At 48.8% G+C, this 20,974-nt stretch overlaps 1 protein-coding gene across 2 annotated transcripts in view; it reads right to left on the bottom strand.

The window, feature by feature from the left end:
* The window catches only part of DOT1L (DOT1 like histone lysine methyltransferase), a 642,515-nt gene that overhangs the window by 495,556 nt on the left and 125,985 nt on the right, over positions 1–20,974 (bottom strand). For both annotated transcript variants that reach the window (XM_030219845.1, XM_030219846.1), the window contains exon 3: positions 7,139–7,213. In XM_030219845.1, coding sequence (XP_030075705.1) covers positions 7,139–7,213 — 75 coding nt within the window. The remainder of the gene's footprint in view (positions 1–7,138; positions 7,214–20,974) is intronic.

The raw sequence follows: 20,974 nt of genomic DNA, 5'->3' as shown, positions 1-20,974 counted from the left end.
AGGCTGTCGAGAGGGAGGACTGTACCTACGCTTATCAGAAGAGTAGGGAACAGTCCTCCTTCCCCCATAAAAACGTCTAACTGAAGAGGTAGATGCTGAAGGCTGCCGGCTGGAGAATTTGTCGAAAGCATTATCCCGCTGGTGGAGCTGCTCTACCACCTGTTCGACTTTTTCTCCAAAAATGTTGTCCGCTCGGCAAGGGGAGTCCGCAATCCGCTGCTGGATTCTATTCTCCAGGTCGGAGGCACGCAGCCATGAGAGTCTGCGCATCACCACACCTTGAGCAGCGGCCCTGGACGCAACATCAAAGGTATCATATACCCCTCTGGCCAGGAATTTTCTGCACGCCTTCAGCTGCCTGACCACCTCCTGAAACAGCTTGGCTTGCTCAGAAGGGAGCTTGTCCACCAAGCCCGCCAACTGCCGCACATTGTTCCGCATGTGAATGCTCGTGTAGAGCTGGTAGGACTGAATCTTGGCCATGAGCATAGAAGAATGGTAGGCCTTCCTCCCAAAGGAGTCTAAGGTTCTAGAGTCCTTGCCCGGGGGCGCCGAAGCATGCTCCCTAGAACTCTTAGCCTTCTTTAGGGCCAGATCCACCACACCAGAGTCGTGAGGCAACTGAGTGCGCATCAGCTCTGGGTCCCCATGGATCCGGTACTGGGACTCGATCTTCTTGGGAATGTGTAGATTAGTTAGAGGCTTGGTCCATTTCGCCAGCAATGTCTTTTTTAGGACATGATGCATGAGTACTGTGGACGCTTCCTTAGGTGGAGAAGGATAGTCCAAGAGCTCAAACATCTCAGACCTGGGCTCATCCTCCACAACCACCGGGAAGGGGATGGCCGTAGACATCTACCGGACAAAGGCCGCGAAAGACAGACTCTCGGGAGGAGAAAGCTGCCTTTCAGGGGAGGGAGTGGGATCAGAAGGAAGGCCATCAGACTTCTCGTCAGAGAAATATCTGATGTCCTCCTCCTCCTCCCACGAGGCCTCACCATCGGTATCAAACACAAGTTCATGAACCTGTGTCTGAAGCCGTGCCCGACTCGACTCCGTGGAAACACGGTCACGGTGGGAGCGTTGAGAGGTAGACTCCCTCGCCAGCACCGGCGAAGCTCCCTCCACCGACGTCGTCGGGGAGTCTTCCTGGGAGGCGGCGGTACCGATGTCGGAGACCTCACCCCAGGCAAAGGGCCAGCCGGCGCCTCACTCGACGGTACCGGTGGCGTCGATGCCGAGGTCGAACACGTCGATGCACTCGATGCCTCCGGTGCTGTTGTCGACGAAGAGCCCGAGAACAACACGTTCCACTGGGCCAATCTCGCTACCTGAGTCCTCTTCTGTAAAAGAGCGCAAAGACTACTGGCCTGCGGGCGGTGCCCAGCCCCCAGACACTGAAGACACGAAGCGTGCCTATCAGTGAGCGAGATTACCCGGGCGCACTGGGTGCACTTCATGAAGACGCTGGGAGACTTCGATGACATGGGCGGAAAAATCACGCCGGCGAAATCAAAATTCGCGATAGCGACGAAGGGCACCAAAAATAAGGGAGAGAAAAAACCCGTACCGAGGCCACGAAAAAGGCCTACCCCGAAAGCGAAAGGAAACTTACGCCGGGGAAACAAACTGGACACACGGGAAGGGACAAAGACCAAAGGTCTCTCTTTTTTTTTTTTTTTTTTTTTTTTTTACGAAAATTGCGAAGACGCGCGAGGGTCAACTTGAGGGGCACGAAACGGCGACAAAACACGACCGTCCCGAGCACGGACAAAAGAAGACTGACGAACACGAGCTGGTTCGGGCGGGAAGACGGCCGCGCATGCGCGGTGCGCATGGGCGCGCGAGAACTAGCAAAGGCCTTTGCTAGTGAAGTTTCCGATTGGAGAGGCTGCCGTGGACGTCACCCATCAGTGAGAACAAGCAGCCTGCTTGTCCTCGGAGAAAGGAGACTACATATTACTTAGAGTGTGGCTGCAAGGGATGTTTTTTTGTTGCTAGTACTATATGGCCCTAACAATTATGATCCAACTTTCTTTAAGTCCTTGGTTGGAACTTGTTTACAACACCATAATGCTAGATTGATAGTGACAGGAGATTTCAATGCGGTAATGGACCCCCGGTCAGGATTGTTCCAACCCGAGGGAATCACAATATAGAGGGGCACGCTCCAAAGAATTCCAAGCATTTAATAAGACGCTCAATTTGGTGGAACCCTGGCGGATCCTACACTATGGAAAAAGGGACTACACACATAGATCGAGGGCACATGGATCGTGCGCCAGGATAGATTATATATTATTAGACCGATTCATATAAAGGAATCCTGTGCAGTAGGAATGGATCCTCAGAAGCTTAGCCGAAACTGGGTGGCAGAGCAGGTGGGGGAAGAGAGGTTGGTGGTTGGGAGGCGAGGATAGTGGAGGGCAGACTTATACGGTCCGTGCCAGAGCCGGTGATGGGAGGCGGGACTGGTGGTTGGGAGGCGGGAAATACTGCTGGCCAAACTTGTACGGTCTGTGCCCTGAAAAAGACAGGTACAAATCAAGGTAAGGTATGCACATATGAGTTTATCTTGTTGGGCAGACTGGATGGACCATGCAGGTCTTTTTCTGCCGTCATCTACTATGTTACTATGTTACCTAGTCAATACTGCCACTATAGGGCCAGAAGAAATCTCGGACCATGCTCTAATATGGATGGAGTTGAATGTTACAGCTGGCAAAGGGGGTGCGAATGGATGGAGATACCCGGCTTACTTACACTCAGCCCCACATTTAAAGAGCCATATCCACAAGAGCTGGGCAGACTATATACGCTTCAATGGGGAGCATGCCGTAAGTCAACCCGAACTGTTTTGGTCTGCATCTAAAGCGGTATTAAGGGGCGCCATTATAGCTTACTGCAGCCTCAAGAATAAGAAGAGGGCAGCGGGGATACTACAGTTAGAGCGACAACTGAGCAGGGCTAAAAGAATCTACATACACCACCCATCTAAAGCTACCTTTGAAGCCTTAAAATCCACACAGGTAGCACTGAATAGTTTGTTACATGAGAAAGAGACCAGGTCAGCCCTCTATACAAATATAAACTACAGAGATTCGGTAATAAGACTGGTAGAATGCTGAGCCGTTTAATCAAGAATTGGGGGGGGTCCTCGTACGGTTACAATGTTAAAAGACTTAAAAGATAGGCCCACAACGGAGAAAGAGCAGATAGGTCAGGTATTTACAGAGTATTTTGCTACCCTATATATGGCAGATAAAGCCATTTCAGGACCTCTGTGCTGAATACGCCTTGCCACCCTCTGATGAGTTCTATTATGCACAGCTAAAGCATTGTATACATTCCTTGTCCTGGGAGGCGCTGGCGGAGGATGTCCAGGAAGAGTTGGCAACAGCATTCTCTTTAGAGGCACAGCAAAAAGTGCCCCTCACGTTCCATCACAGGCACATCAGGGACACAGTTACCGAACTAGACTAGGCCAAGTTACTGGCTGCCTGGAAAAGAGATATCCCCATAGCCTTACATTGCCCTCAGTTCAAGTTCCATGTGCTTACAATGCGCAAAACAATGAACATGACGCAGCACTGGGAGCTACAATACAAATTTGCTCTTCGACTCTACATTTCTCCCAGAAGAGCCTTTCACATGGGACTCTCGCCTTGGGGAGAGTGCCTCAAATGCAGGGATCCGGGGGCCACCCTCGGGCACATGTTTTGGTCCTGCAAGAGCATAGTCCGATTTTGGAAGGAGCTAGTACAATATGTTTCTGAGATGTGGAAGGCGGGCTGGAAGTATGACTCGGCGCTGCTCCTGGACCATCCTGTTCTCATACACCCTGTCCCATCAGGATGTACCGCTTTTGTACGCAAAGCTATTGTAGTGGCTAAACAAGCAATACTCTCAGAATGGCTTACATACAACTACCCTACAGTATCGCAGTGGCGTGTGTGTATGATAACATTACTGCGGGTAGAGAGGGTGGGAATTACAGATTTTATAACGAAGACTGGAGTGCGTTTCCAATTCACTTGGACTCCCTTGACTCCAACTGCCAGGAGTAGACTGTTAAACTTCTAAATATTGCCCTGTACCCTGCGTTATTATGTTCATTTGATGCCATAGCAAAAGAAAAAAGGGGGGGGTGGGAGGGGAAGGTTAAGTTCTATTTGTTGGGGTAGAAGTACTGTGTGTTAGTTTAGCCACATGGGGGGAAAATATCAGAAGTTCATACATGATGATGTTAACTTTTCTTCTTAAGTTTTGAATAAAAATGATTGAAACATAATAAAATGATTTAAATATAAAATCATAAGTGTTCGAGGCTTCTTCAGATGAGGACAGAGCCCATGAGGACGGGGATAGAATCTGTGGGGATGAGGCATAGAGACAGAACCTGCGGGGACGGATTCAGAAGTCATGGGGATGGGGGAGGGGACAGGGACAAACTTTGTTCCCATGTCATTCTCTAGTGTAAGCATCCTTTAAGTCCAGAGAGCACAGCCAATCACTTTTCTGAATCATGGAAAAAAAGAGTGCCTACGGAAATCATCCTGAACTTTTCTTTGAACACATACTTCGTCAGGCCTCTTAGATCTAGGATGGGACAAAATTCCCCCGGTCTTCTTGGGCACAAAAAATTACTTGGAAGGAGAGTTTGCAAGCATGTCCCTGTGCTGAGAGCTGAGAAATGTTGCTCTCGGAGGGCAATTTGGAGAATTTTGAATAACTGGTTTCAGCTATTTTCGGAACCCACCAGTCTGAAGTTACAAGTGGCCACCTTTGTTTGGGAGGAAAAAAATCAGCCTCCCTCCTATTGGAAGGTCATTCAGAATCAATACTTTTATTACGGCTATGCTTTCTTGGAGCCAGTCAAAAGCCCATCCCTGGCTTTGGCTGGGGAGCCTGCTGAGGTTTCTGGGCCCCCTGTTGCTAATGACATGAGTTCTGGGCTTGGGCCTTTTGCTGAGGATGAGAAGAAAGGATATACCTATGCCTTTAAGGGTAATAGGTGCCCCTTCTGTATCCTCCAGGAAACCTCCACGAGGTGGAGGCGCAAGAGAGGGATTTGATGGTATCAGCATATTTCTTGAGGAGGTCCCCGACATCCTCCACCTTGTCCCCAAAAAGATTGTCTGCATGGCAAGAGTTGTCCACCCACTTCTCCTGAACCGGTGTGGTGGGGCAATTGAGCCTTTTTGAATCTGGGAGTCTTTTGGACTCTTTATGTGGAGTCTGCCTTCTTAGGTACTACCTGCATAGAGAGAGGGGTCTCCTAGTTTCTCATCTGTGCATCCCACAGGACAGTGTGTACAGGAACTGCTCACAGCCTCCCGCAGCGGAGAATCATAGTCTAGGACTGTTAACAGTCCTGGGCTCATCCTCTATGACCCAATGAAATGGAATGGCTGTGGCCATTTCCCTTTAAAAGCCAAAATAGGAGAGCTCCGTTGGAGATTTTCTTCTCTCCTGCGGTGGGGAAGGATCTGAGGGTAAGTCTAAAATACCTCTCCTCCAAGTCTCAGGTTCCTCCTCATAGGCCGAGGATCAGTACATCCCAGACCCGGCAAAATATTCATCAAGAGACGTCTGAATCTGTAATTGTCTTGATTTGCTGAAAGAATGTCCAGGCCTCAATGATGGGCACCGAGGTACAGCTTGCCTATGACACTGCAGGGCAGCTTCTTCCCACAATGTAGAGAGGGTCACTGCATCAGTAGGTGCCGACGCCCAGCGTGGCACTGGTATCAATCACTCGACAGGCAGGACTTGAGACTCCAGGATGGGCTGCCCCAATACTACGCCCTGCAAGAAGGTGCCTCAGCTCATTCTGGAGCATGGCTCAGATCCATGCCACGAGACCAGGCATCAGAAAAGACTGGGATGGTACCAGTATGGAGGCAGCCTGGGAAATCTGTTGGTGCCAAATTGGGACCCAGCTACTTGGAAACTGGCGCAGCAGCACTGAAATTATGGAGCAGGAGTGTTCCTCCCAGCACCGATGTTTCTTGGGTGTCAGCAACGCCGTTGTCCTGGATCTCCTGGCACCAAGCCTTGAGGAGGAATGAAGCCAATGCTTCTTGGCCTTTGCCGACAATGAAGACAACACTGAATTCATACACACTTCCTTGTTGTTGGGTCTGAAGCAGACCGGTTCCGGGGTAAGGGTTACTTATTTGAAATACTGCCTTTCCGTGGTACAACCACAAGTTTACATATTACGTACAGGTAATGAAACATTTCATTTAAGCGGAGAAAACAGGCAGCTGCTGGCCAGATTATATCACATCAAGCTACAGCCTCTATGATGCCCCTTAGGCTTGCTACCAGTGCTCTATGTCGAGGCAGCTGGGGACCTTCTCAATGTTGATGCACTCCCAGTGTCCGATACAGCTCCAGCAGCCACAGAGACAGATGCTTCTGATACCAATGAAATGGACTTGGAGAGCTCAAAATGTTTCTCCTGTTGGGCCTGCCTTGACTTCTGAGCTCATATCTACATTTTTAAGTAGAGAGGACAGAGGCATCGTGATCAGGGCCTAGGCACCCAAACACTAACTGTTGGGAGTCTATGCTGGACATAACCCTGTTATACTGGGTACAATGGTTAAAGCAACTGGGAACTTTCTGTGACATCAAAAAATAACTGAAGTGAAATCAAACAACTCAAAGGTGAGGAAAAAAGTTTAATTCAGGATGTACCTAAAAAAAAATTGCTATGACAGGGTGGAGAAAAGATGAGTACATACAAATTCATAACAGCAGGTCTGGAGCTCCAGACAAAAAAAATGAACTGCAATGAATTAATATAGAAATCATTCCTCTTTTCCAAGCCTCAGCACTGGCTCTAGCCCAGCAACACAAATACTTCACATTGTTTCATGCTGAGTAATTACAACATAATTGAAATTCAGCTCTATGCTATGTGGAGTTGCAATTATGTCCTTTATCTGCTGGCCTGTGCCAACTTTTGTGACACACATGTCCAACCAAAATAACTTTGCAGGATCTCATGCCAATTTTTAAAAGAAGGTTAAGCTCAGCCTAGAAAATGTGAGAGTAACTACCAGCAAATATAGGCTGCATACCGCTTTCTCTGTCCCAAGAAAAAAACACATACAGAAGTATTTCTTACCATTTTGTATCATAATCAATTAGTACATAGTTTTCCATCGCAAGCTTGAGATCTGGGATTTCTTCACAGACCCATCTGAAACAAATAAATTTAAAGTCGGCAGTTTACAGCTTGGCAATAACACTATACAATGTAGCACAAGTTACCCACAGTTAAATCGAACCACTGGCCTCCTGACTGTCCTGAAATCAAGGTCTCATAGAGGATGGCAAATTTAAGGTAAATGTTTCCTTTAAAAGCTTGGGACCAGTTATATAAGCCTAGGCAGATGAAGTTCAGGTACACTTAAGCACACAAGTGAACTTATAATTTAAAACAGTATTTCAACAGCAGATATTTCTAAATATTGCATAACCAAAGCACACCACAGGGTATGTAGAAAGATTCAGATATCCACCTAGGGACATGCTGTTGTACTTATTGTTCTGCAGCTGAACTGTTACCCACAGATTCTGTTTTACAAATACAAATGCCAACATTCAACTATAGATGTTTGCTATTTTTCATGAAATTGCAATAGGATTATTGCAGCATACGGTGATATGTGATGCTATGTGGTTACCATGTTTGTTTGAATGCATAGAAATAAAAGTCAAATGACAACTGGAGTCAATGTGTCTTTCTGACAGTCTCTGCAACAATTTGTAATGCTTCCTGCTGAAGAACATTAGTATATATGGATATCAAATCAAATGCGACTAATATATTATCACTGTCAGACGCAATGGTATTTAATGTTGATAGCTTCTATGGAGTACTCCTGCTGGAATTGTGTGAAAAAAATATGAAATTCTGTGCAAAGAAATTTGCCAATTCTGCAAGTTTCTTTAAACAATATTTTTGCACCCACAGTTATCCATCTTTGCTCCCAGCCCCTCCTCCCTGCATCCAAACATCATCCATCTTAAAGACACTCTCCTCTCTGTACATATACCATCCATATTTATTTATTTATTCAATCAATCATTCATTCTTGTATCCCATTGTTATCCAAAAGCAAGTTTCGGTTCAAAGTGGCTTAAAATTTGTAACTGATTATAATTTCACCGATGGGTGTGTTTATAATTTACAATTAGACAAAGAGAAATTAGACCTTACCTGCTAATTTGCTTTCCTTTAGTCCCTCCGGACCGGCCCAGCGACTGACTGATGGGTTGTGCACACCTTCCAGTAGGTGGAGACTGAGACTTCTGACTCATCAGAGATGGCCAATAAGAGCCCTTGTCAGATAGTAGAGTCCAGTATACAGCAACAAAGCAGAAGAAAGAAAAAAGACCTCAAACATACTGTGCACCCGGGAACCTGAGCAGCCAGAGATATGAAAAACCTGTGCAACAAGGCGGAAGTACATCGCTCTCCACAGGCATCAAAGAATAACAAAGATTAAAAACTCTTTTTTTTTTTTAACAATAAAGATACACAGAACAACCGCTGCAATCTCAAGGATAAACCAGCTAAAGCCAAATATAAAAACACACTGTAAGTTGGGGGGGGGGAAGGATCTGGGCAGTCCGGAGGGACTAAAGGAAAGCAAATTAGCAGGTAAGGTCTAATTTCTCATTCCTTAGCATCCCTCCAGACCGGCCCAGCGACTGACTGATGGGAAGTAACAGAGCAGTGAAATTATGGGTAGGACCCCAGTAGCCCCGCTGTAAGCACTTGTGCCCCAAAAACGGAGTCTTGCCGAGCCTGTACATCTGATCTGTAATGCCTAGCAAACAAATGCAAGGAAGACGAAGTCGCCACTCTGCAAATTTCCACGGAGGAACCAAAGAACATTCAGTCCAAGAAGCAGCTTGACCTCTGGTAAAGTGAGCCTTAACTCCCCAGCCAAAAAATATGCCAAAGCTATCATCTCCTTGAGCCAACGACAAATAGTGGGTTTGGACATGATGCGCACTACCTTTCTAGCAGGGGAGAAAAAACCCCGAGCGCTAAGCGAATTGGCCGCAGCTCCAAGAGGTTGATGGAACTGGTCACCTCCTCCAGTGACCAGAGCCCCTGCGCATACTGGCTCAGACAATGAGCTCCCTAGCCTTTCAGACTGGCATCTGTCATAACCACTGTCCACTGTGGAGCATCGAGTAGCACGCCTTTGGATAGATGGGATGTCCGAAGTCACCATCGTAGAGCATAAGCATTTTCCAAAGAGAGTGTCTCTGAGGAGACCACCAAGAGAGGAGGGATGCCTGGAGTGACCGCATGTGAGCCCTGGCCCAGGCAACCGTCTCTATCTTAGCTGCCATAGATCCCAGAACCTGAAGATAGTCGTTTGCCGATGGACGAACTGCCCGGCGGAACTGGCGGATCAGGGTTTGCAAAACGACTTGGCCCAAATGAGCCAATCGTCCAGATATGGATGAACAAGAACTCCCTCTTTGCAGAGAGCTGCTACCACCACGACCATCACCTTGGTAAATGTCCTGGGAGCTGTTGCCAAACCGAACAGCAACGCCCGAAATTGGAAATGCTGGCCGAGAATGGCAAAACGCAAGTAGCATTGGTGTAAGGGACGGATGGAAATATGAAGATAAGCCTCTGTCAGATCTCAAGCTGTCAAAAATTCTCCTGACCTGACCACTAGGATAACTGACCATAGAGTCTCCATACGAAAAGTGGATACCTTGAGAGCTCGAATGGCCACTTTGAGATCCAGAATGGGTCTGAAAGAACCTTCTTTCTTGGGAACAACAAAATATATTGAAAACCGCTCCTGACCAAGTTCTGAGGTGGGCACGGGACAAATTGCCTGAAGACAAAGAAGCCTGTCTAGAGTCCCCCTTACAACCACTGCCACCTTGAAGCAAGCTCGACATGGAGACTCCAGAAAGGCATCTGTCAAAGGTTGCGCAAACTCTAAAGCGTACCCTTCTCAAATAACCTCCAAGACCCACAGGTTGGTGGTAATCTGGGCCCACCTCTGGAAGAACTGCGCCAAACGCACTCCCATGGGAACCAGAGGATGGGCCCCGAAAACCTCACTGGGAGGATCAAGAGGGCACCTGGAAAGAGGATCCTGAGTCCTTAGTTCCCCTTCGAGCGCCACGAAAGGACTGAGTCCTTTGAAAGAAACGAGAACTGGAGCCGACCTACCTGGCCGAAATCGTCGAAAGTCGCACCCTCAACCACGAGGCGAAAATAAAGAGCGACCTGAGGGCTTCGGCCGGTCCTCCAGAAGTCTAGGGACTTTAGACTCTCCCAGACTACGAACCAATTTTCCAAATCACCACCAAAGAAGAGAGAGCCCCTAAAGGGAAATTTACTTAGCTTATATTTAGAAGCTGCATCTGCTGACCAACCTTTTATCCAGAGACCTCCTAGCAGCCACTCCTAAGGCCATAGATTTAGCCGACACTCTCAATAAGTTGTACAAAGTATCCGCTAAGAAGGCCGAACCTATCTCGAGCTTCGCCACTTCAGCATCAATAGAGGCCAAGTCATCTGAAGATCGGTCTAGGACCCTTTCAGACCACCAAAAACACACCCTTGCCACCAGAGAACAACAAATGGCAGCCTGCACCGCCAAAGCTGAGACATCAAAACTACTCTTGAGTAAAGACTCTAGCCGGCGATCCTGTAAGTCTTTAAGTGCCGAGCCTCCATCTACCAGCACTGTATTGCGTTTTGTAACTGCGAAGACCACAGAATCAACTACCGGAGACTTTAAAAGGATCCTGTCAGCTTCAGGAACTGGATAAAGACGGACCATATATTTTGCAGGTCTGAAAACAGAGTCAGGAGCATTCCACTGAGCCTGAATGACGTCCCAGATATCTTGATGCATGGGAAACGTCTTTCAACAGGAGATCCACTTTACGAGGCTGTGGAGGGAGAGACTCCTCCTCTTCATCAAAGTGCAAAGTAGATGAAACCTGGGAAATTAAATCTTGAAGATCCTCCTTATGAAAAATTTGAAGAACTGAGGAATCCTCCCCAGAGATCCTAGAATCTATGTCTGACTCCAAAGATATAGAAGGATCTTCAAAACAATCCTCTAGGAGCAAAGCCTGGTCTTCCAAAGAGGACATGGTGAAATCTGGCTCAAGATCCAAATCCTCATGAGGCTCACAAGACGTTCTAGGCCTTTTAGCTGAGAGCTGTACACTCTGGCTCTGCCCTGCTGCTGGAGAGAAAGGAGCAGGATTTGATTGCCTCAGTAAAAGGCTTTATACATTTGTAAAACGAACTCTGGGGGAAAAGCCTCCCCAGAACCCGCAGGCAGAATGGAAACGCTGGCCGGGTGAGACTGCAGCGGCAGAGGAGACCGAGAACCCCGAAGATCAGCTGGAGGAGGCAAAATGGCGCGGGAACCGCCGAAGTAACAGAGTGAAGCGCAGCATCAACTCCCCTACAAATCAGAAGAACTCGCCGCCACAGGACTGGTAGAGAAGCGCTGTCTAAACAAGTACAGAACTTGCAGTGGCCCAATTTGTCTATGCCACGGTGCTGACAAACGGCACAGCGCTTCAATTTTTCTGACATGCCTGGAAAAGGAACGGTGCGTCTTGAACACCCGGTTCCTGAAAAGAATGCCTTTTTTTTTTTAATGCCTGCAAGATAGCAATGGCTGACCAGGAAAGAAACGCGGCAGGGAAAAAAAAGAGAGAGCTGCACAACGTCACCACAGGCAGCGAGGATTGGGGGGAGGGACCCGGCCACCCGGGTGTAACACCCCCGAGGTAACTGAAGGCCCCCATGGACCAGTACCTCCACAAGGTTCCCCAAGCAGTAGGTGCACAGAAAATAAGAAAGAAGAGACTGACAAGCCTCACCACCTTCCACCTACTGGAGACTGAGAATACTGGACTCTACTATCTGACAAGGGCTCTTATTGGCTCTCTCTGATGAGTCAGAAGTCTCAGTCTCCACCTACTGGAAGGTGTGCACAACCCATCAGTCAGTCGCTGGGCCGGTATAATTTCAAAATGGTGTAAAGCATCGGTATTTTGTGTAGTTAACCATAGAATTTCTTGAACAGTTGGGTCTTTAGTTCTTTCATGAACTGAAGATAGTTTGTAATGCTTCTTCTGATCTTGGGTATACAGTTCGACCATTTAGAACCTAGACAGCTGAAACCGGTCATGTAGATGGATTTATATATTATGTTTCTGCAGTTTGGTAAGTGAAGTAGTAAATCGTTTCTGGTACCTGGGTTTGCGTTTCTTGGGGATAGTTCAATCAGGTCTAGCATGTAATTCGGCAGCATATCTAACAGTATTTTGAATATAAGAGTGATGGTTTTGAAAAATAGTCTTGCCGTTATTGGAAGCCAGTGTAGCTTTTTGAGTAGCTGTATTGCTCTTCCGATTTTTTGTATATTAGTCTTGTTGCTGTGTTCTGAACTGTCTATAACAATTTTAATACATTTTCTTTGCACCCTGCATATGCTGCATTGCAATAATCTAGTTGAGATAGTATTAGCGATTATACTATGAGGCGAAATGAATGTCTGGGAAAGTAGTCTCAAATCCTTTTCAGTTTCTATAGATTTTTGAAACTCTAATGTGATTGCTGATATTTGGCTTTCTAGAGATAGATGTTTATCAAGAATAATTCCTAGTAGTTTTAGTTGTGTTTTGATATTGTATGTTTGTTGGTCGATCGTGAAGTTTTGGTAGGAAGTTGGGTTGTATGGGTGGGTAGAACCAGGAATTTGTTTTTATCTTTATGTAGTTAGAGTTTGAAAGTTGTGGCCCATTTTTTCCATCAGTTCCAGACCTTCCTTGACCTTGTCTAAAATTCTTATGATGTTTTTGTTGGTACATAGATGGTTTTCAAGTTTACCTCATTTATTGTATTTAAGTTTATTCTTGGTTATTTTACTATTGTTATTAAGCTGTTAACAAAACTGTACCTGCTGTACACCACCTTGGGTGAATCTCTTCATAAAGGTGATTAATAAATCCCTTATTTTTCCCAGCCCTCCATCTCTCCCTGCACCCATATTTCATCTACCTTACAGCTCTCCTCCTCCCTGTACACAGCTAACATTCATCTTTTTCCAGTCCCTCCTAACCTCCATACTCACCGATCCAGTGTGGGAGAAGCTGAAGAAGCACACATAGGGCAAGAAAGAAACCCATTCTTTCTTGCCCACTGCCGCTGCTCTAGCCGATGTCTCCTTATTCAAAATAGTCACCACAGCTTCCTGCGGCAGCCTCATGAGATTGCCGCTTGATGCTCCTACTTGGACTAAGATGGCCGCCAAGTAGGAAGCTCCGTGGTGAGCTCCGGAGGTCCTAGGGAAAAGGACTTACCTGCGCTGTTCTGCGCTGTCCTGGACCACCCTAGTTCGGACCAAAACGGACCAAGACCACAGCACAACCACAGTCGCGGATGAGCAACTCCAAAGCTGCCTGCTACCAGCTACCTTGTGGCTTCACCTTGACCTCGTGGCTCGCTTCACCGAGAAGTGAGCCCTAGCGCCACCGTTGCACCCCCCGGCAGGAACTACCCGGGAGTTGAGACACAGCGGAGAGAGGTGAGTGTCCGCCAGCGGCCTCCGACACTGGACGCAGATCGCCGAACCGCTTCTGCCCGGGAGACGCTGATCTTCCTTCCTAGTCGGCCGCTCACGTCGCTCGCGTTACGCGCCCGTCCCTGCCCGGTCTAGCCAGACAGGAGTCGGGGCCGGAGACCAGCGGTGCTGTGGAACCTGCCCCAGTCCCATCAACCCGACCACGCGGACGCGACCTGCCGTGTGGCGGCGCCTGAAGCGCCCGACCGGGAGACTCCATCGCCGGCCACCACCACACGTCCAGGTCCAGACGGCGGGCTAGCATGGTGGAACGGATCTCCTTTGACTGCTAAGACTAAGGTGATTCAGGTTTTCTGCCACAGATCGTTCCAGTCCGTCTTTTTCCTGCGTGTTCTGGTCCTGCTGCTCAGCCCTCCTCTGTTCCAGCCCACCTGATCCAGCTTGTTCTGGAGTGTTTCGGCCCTGCTGCCCAGCTGATCCAGCTTGTTCCGGAGTGTTTCGGCCCTGCTGCCCAGCTGATCCAGCTTGTTCCGGAGTGTTTCGGCCCTGCTGCCCAGCTCTCCTCTGCCCCATCTTGTTCCAGTCCACCTGATCCAGCCAGCTCGCTCCAGTCCTGCTTGTTCCAGAGTGTTTCAGCCCTGCTGCCCAGCTTCCCTCTGCCCCATCTTGTTCCAGTCCACCTGATCCAGCCAGCTCCAGCTCGCTCCAGTCCTGCGCCCAGCCGCAGTCTGTCGGATCCAGCTTCTCTCTGTTTGTTCCAGCTACCTGCTCCTGCCTCTCCCTGCTTGTTCCAGCTACCTGCTCCAGCTTGTCGCAGTCCTTCGTACCCAGCTTCTCCCTGCTCGCTCCAGCCGCAGCTTATTCCAGCCATCTACTCCAGCTTGCCGCAGTCCTTCGTACCCAGCTTCTCCCTGCTCGCTCCAGCCGCAGCTTATTCCAGCCATCTACTCCAGCTTGCTCCAACCCCCCTACTACCTGCTCCAGCTTACTGCAGTGCATCGATTCCAGCTTCTCCTTGCTTGTTCCAGCCGTAGTCCGTCGGTTCCAGCTTCTCCCAGCTTCTCCATGTTTGTTCCAGCCATCTGCTCCAGCCTGTTCCAGCCCGCCTGACCCAGCTCACCCAGCTCGTCCCAGTCCATCTGCACCAGCATGTTCCAGTCCGCCTGATCCAGCTCCTCCCTGTTGTGCCAGACATCTACTCCAGCTTCCTCCAGCCCGCCTGATCCAGCTTATTCCAACCCGCCAGCTCAGCTTCCCCCTGTTGCTCCAGTCCTTCTGCTTCAGCAGTACCAGCCCGCCTGATCCAGCTTGTTCCTGTCCACCTATTCCAGCCTCTCCCTGCACGTTCCAGCTTGTTCCAGCTACCTGCTCCGGCTTGTTCCAGCTCCCTGCTCAGGCTTGTCCCAGTCCGTCGGATCCAGCTTATTCCAGCTACCTGCTCCAGCTTGTCCCAGCCCGTCGGATCCAGCTTATCCCTGCCTGTCCCAGTCATCTGTTTCATTGATTCAAAGTCGCTACCTAAAATCCTACTGCTCTGTATCTTGTTGAAATTCTACTACCTAATTACTATTTAAATTCTGCAATATTGTAGACTTTGAGGCTTAACTGCACCTCACTGCAAATCCTCGTTTTATCTGCCTTATTAATTGCCGCTTTACAATCTGCTATATTGCTAGCATTTAGGCTTAGCTGCATCTCACTGTTATCTACTTTAATTGTTAATTGAACTACATTTAACATTTAGGCTTAGCTGCATCTCATTGTATCTACTTTAACTATTGAATGAACTGCTTTATGCTAATGTTTAAATCCTCATGTTGTTACCTCGACATACCTCTGATGCATATTAATTATTGATTTAACTGCTTTAATGCTAATGTTCAAATCCTCAAGTTGCTACCTTAAGTTGTACATATAGGACTGCTGTCCCAGTCCTAGCCTTCCTGCCTTCCTCCTCTACTCCTATCACCTCACCCACCACATCTATCCAAATCCACCTTAGCCCTATATATGGCCCCTATACACATTCTCTTCATCGCCCTGTCCCTTCCTAACATCTTCCCCCCTCCCCTTCCACTGTCTACCTCAGGAACTCATTGCCCACCCTGGTCCCCTCCCGTCCTGCTCATTACTCCCCTACCCTACCTCCCCCCACCCCCTCCCCAGCTCTCCTGCCTCCCTAATCATTCCTAGCTCTCAACCTTCTACACTTCCTCCCCACCATTAACCCATCCCCATTCCTACTCAGCACATCCCGTCTTCATCATCTTCGTCGACCCTCCTCCCCACCCTCCTCCGCACTCTCCTACTCCTTCTCTTACTTTCCGCAGGTGACATCAATCCCAATCCAGGTCCCCCTCACCTCTCCATCTCCACGTAACCGATCCCAGAATGCCTCCAATCTCATCTCTATTCCCCTTCTCCCCCCCCGCTTCCCTCCCCTTCTCGTGTGCCTTATGGAATGCCCACTCAGTATGCAACAAACTCTCCTTCACCCACGATTTATTCATCTCCCGTTCCCTTCAACTGCTCGCTTTAACTGAAACTTGGATAACCCCTAACGACACTGCCTCAATCGCAGCCCTATGCCATGGAGGATACCTTTTCTCCCACACTCCCCGCCCAGATGCACGCGGTGGAGGCGTTGGATTTCTTCTCTCACCCTCCTGTAGTTTCCAACCCCTCCTCCTACCACAGTCTCACTGCTTCTCATCCTTCGAAACTCATGCCATCCGGCTATTCTACCCGACACCACTCAGAGTTGCAGTCACCTACCACCCCCCCGATAAGCCCCTCTTTTCATTCCTTACTGACTTCGACGCCTGGCTCACCGTCTTTCTTGATCCCTCCTCTCCATCCCTCATTCTTGGTGATTTTAATATTCACGTTGACAACCCATCCAACTCCTACACTTCTATATTCCTCACTCTGACATCCTCCTTTAACCTACAACTCTGCGCTACCACCCCTACTCACCGTAATGGCCATTGTCTTGACCTCGTTCTCTTCTCTTTCTGCTCACCTTCCAACTTCTGCACCTCAGTCATTCCAATCTCAGATCATCACCTAATCACCCTCTCACTTCATCACCACCCCCCCCCCTCAACCTTGCCCAACTACAACCACTGCTTTCAGGAATTTCCAAGCCGTCGACCCCCCTACCCTATCCTCTCACATCTCCAATCTCTTCCCTTCCATCTTGTCTTCTGAATCCGTCGACAAGGCTGTCTCTACCTACAATGAAATTCTCTCCACTGCTCTGGATACCCTTGCACCATCTGTCTCTCGCCCCACTAAGCGCATCAATCCTCAGCCCTGGTTAACCCCTTGCATCCGTTACCTCCGCTCCTGCACCCGTTCTGCTGAACGACTCTGGAGGAAATCTCGCACCCTGTCAGACTTCACCCATTACAAATTCATGCTGTCCTCCTTCCAGTCCTCCCTATTCCTTGCCAAACAGGAATATTACTCTCAATTAACCAATTCTCTTGGCTCCAACCCTCGTCGCCTCTTCGCCACCCTCAACTCCTTACTTAAAGTGCCCTCCGCTCCCACCCCACCCCCCCCTCACTCTCTCCTCAAACACTAGCTGACTACTTCCGCGATAAAGTGCAAAAGATAAACCTTGAACTCGCTTCCAAGCCTTCTCCTCCCTGTGACTTCTTAACCCACTCCCTCAACCAACCTAACCTGGCCTCCTTCTCCTCCTTCCCTGAGATCACCGAAGAGGACACTGCTCGCCTTCTTTCTTCCTCTAAGTGCACCACCTGTTCCTCTGATCCCATCCCCACCTATCTGCTTAACAACATCTCTCCTACAGTTATCCCCTCAATCTGTCACATCCTCAACCTCTCTCTCTCCACTGCTACTGTCCCTGACACCTTCAAGCACGCTGTAGTCACACCACTTCTCAAAAAACCTTCACTTGACCCCACCTGTCCCTCCAACTACCGCCCCATCTCTCTTCTACCCTTCCTCTCCAAATTACTTGAACGCGCTGTCCACAGCTGCTGCCTTGATTTCCTCTCCTCTCAGGCCGTCCTCGATCCGCTTCAATCCGGCTTTCGCCCACAACACTCGACAGAAACAGCACTCTCTAGTCTGCAATGACCTGTTCCTTGCCAAATCCAAGGGACACTATTCCATCCTCATCCTCCTCGACCTATCTGCCGCCTTAGACACCGTCAATCATAATTTACTTCTTGACACATTGTCCTCATTCGGGTTCCAGGGCTCCGTCCTCTCCTGGTTCTCTTCTTATCTTTCCCAACGCACATTCCGAGTATTTTCTAATGGCTCTTCTTCCACCCCCATCCCGCTCTCTGTTGGGGTTCCCCAAGGATCTGTCCTTGGACCGCTTCTTTTCTCGATCTACACCTCTTCCCTGGGCTCGCTGATCTCATCACATGGTTTCCAGTACCATCTCTATGCTGATGACACCCAGCTTTACCTCTCCACTCCCGACATCACTGTCGAAACCCAGGCCAGAGTTTCGGCCTGCCTCTCAGACATCGCTGCCTGGATGTCCAACCGGCATCTGAAACTGAACATGGCAAAGACTGAGCTCCTTGTCTTTCCACCCAAACCCTCTTCTCCTCTTCCCCCACTTTCCGTCTCTGTTGACAACGCCCTCATCCTCCCCGTCTCTTCAGCCCGCAATCTCGGAGTCATCTTCGACTCCTCCCTCTCCTTCTCTGCCCATATCCAGCAGACTGCTAAGACCTGTCGCTTCTTCCTCTATAATATTAGCAAAATTCGCCCATTCCTCTCTGAACAGACCACCCGAACCCTCGTCCACTCGCTCGTTACCTCTCGTCTTGACTATTACAACCTTCTTCTCGCTGGCCTCCCGCTTAGCCATCTATCTCCCCTTCAAGCTGTCCAAAATTCCGCCGCACGTCTTATCTACCGCGTGAACCGATACTCTCATATCACCCCTCCTCAAGTCACTTCATTGGCTCCCTATCCGCTACCGTATTCAGTTCAAGCTTCTCCTATTGACCTTCAAATGCACTCAATCTGCAGCCCCCCATTACCTCTCTACCCTCCTCTCCCCGTATGTTCCCGCCCGTAACCTCCGCTCTCAGGACAAATCACTCCTATCTGTACCCTTCTCCAACACTGCTAACTCCAGACTCTGCCCCTTCTGCCTCGCATCACCTTATGCCTGGAACAGACTTCCCGAGCCCATACGCCAAGCGCCCTCCCTGCCCATCTTCAAGTCCTTACTTAAGGCCCATCTCTTCTCCCTTGGTTTTGGCGCCTAACCACCTTCCCCATTCATGCTACCTACACTGACTACATAGTTTGTAACCTTTAGATTGTAAGCTCTCTTGAGCAGGGACTGTCCTTCCCCATGTTAAACTTGTACAGCACTGCTAAGTAGTAGTAGTAGTAGTAATGTCTTGGTGGCACAGGCAAGATAAGCAGCGAGAGGGAAAGGGTAGGGTTCTTTCCTGTCCCCGAAGAGGCCACTAGACCACCATGGAGTGTTAATATAGGCCCAGGGAGGGCCCACTGCAGCTTGGGGGGCGGGGAACATAACATGGTAGATGACGGCAAATAAAGACCTGTACGGTCCATCCAGTCTGCCCAACAGGAGGCTTTTAAATAAACTGGATGGGCTGAAAATAGGACCTAAAGTGGTGAACTGGATTAGGAACTGGTTGACGGACAGACGCCAGAGGGTGGTGGTGAATGGAGTTAGCTCGGAGGGGGGAAAGGTGAGTAGTGGAGTGCCTCAAGGATCGGTGCTGGGGCCGATTCTGTTCAATATATTTGTGAGTGACCTTGCCGAAGGGTTAGAAGGTAAAGTTTGCCTATTTGCGGATGATACTAAGATCAGTAACAGAGTGGACACCCCAGAGGGCGTGGAAAACATGAAAAAGGATTTGAAGAAGCTAGAACAATGGTCTAAGGTCTGGCAATTAAAATTCAATGCGAAGAAATGCAAAGTGATGCACTTAGGGAATAGAAACCAACGGGAGACGTATGTGTTAGGTGGCGAGAGTCTGATAGGTTCAGACGGGGAGAGGGACCTTGTGGTGATAGTATCTGAGGATTTGAAGGCGACGAAACAGTGTGACAAGGCGGTGGCTGTATCTAGAAGGTTGTTGGGCTGTATAGAGAGAGGTGTGACCAGCAGAAGAAAGGGGGTGTTGATGCCTCTGTATAAGTCGTTGGTGAGGCCCCATCTAGAGTATTGTGTTCAGTTTTGGAGGCCGTATCTTGCTAAGGATATAAAAAGAATCGAAGCAGTGCAAAGAAAAGCTACGAGAATGGTATGGGATTTGCGTAACAAGACGTATGAGGAGAGACTTGCTGACCTGAACATGTATACCCTGGAGGAAAGGAGAAACAGGGGTGATATGATACAGACGTTCAAATATTTGAAAGGTATTAATCCGCAAACGAACCTTTTCCGGAGATACGAAGGCGGTAGAACGAGAGGACATGAAATGAGATTGAAGGGGGGCAGACTCAAGAAAAATGTCAGGAAGTATTTCTTCACGGAGAGTGGTGGATGCTTGGAATGCCCTCCCGCGGGAGGTGGTGGAGAGGAAAACGGTAAAGGAATTCAAACATGCGTGGGATAAACATAAAGGAATCCTGTTCAGAAGGAAAGGATCCTCAGGAGCTTAACCGAGATTGGATAGCAGAGCCGGTAGTGGGAGGCGGGGCTGGAGGTTGGCAGGCGGGGATAGTGTGGGGCAGACTTATACGGTCTGTGCCAGAGCCGGTGGTGGGAGGCGGGGATAGTGCTGGGCAGACTTATACGGTCTATGCCAGAGCCGGTGGTTGGGAGGCGGGGCTAGTGCTGGGCAGACTTATACGGTCTGTGCCCTGAAGAGCACAGGTACAAATCAAAGAAGGGTATACACAAAAGTAGCACACATGAGTTGTCTTGTTGGGCAGACTGGATGGACCGTGCAGGTCTTTTTCTGCCGTCATCTACTATGTTACTATTACATATGGTAATACATATGGTAATACACAAAATACCTGGTCTTGATTTATCCTTGCCATTTTCAGGACATAGACCATAAAGTCTGCCCAGCACTGTCCTTGTTCTAAAATTTCTGAAGTCAAAGCCCCTGAACAGCTCCACTCCATCCCATCCAAATCTATTCAGCCACTATCAGGGCACAGATCCTAGAAGCCTGCCTAGCACTGGCCTTGTTCTCCAACTTCTGAAGCTGAATCTGTCTAATCACGATCAGAGCACAGACCGTATTAGTCTGCCCAGTACTAGCTTTGCTTCCCAACTACTGGTTTTGCTTCCTGATCTCCGCTAATCTTATTTGGCTCCATTCCTTCTAAACAGGATTCCTTTATGTTTATGTCATGCATTTTTGAAT

The sequence above is a fragment of the Microcaecilia unicolor genome, chromosome 11 (assembly GCF_901765095.1).
Source record: "Microcaecilia unicolor chromosome 11, aMicUni1.1, whole genome shotgun sequence".
NCBI classification, from domain to species: domain Eukaryota; kingdom Metazoa; phylum Chordata; class Amphibia; order Gymnophiona; family Siphonopidae; genus Microcaecilia; species Microcaecilia unicolor.
The sequence above is the reverse complement of the archived record's forward strand: the minus strand, read 5'-3'. Positions and strand labels throughout refer to the sequence as shown.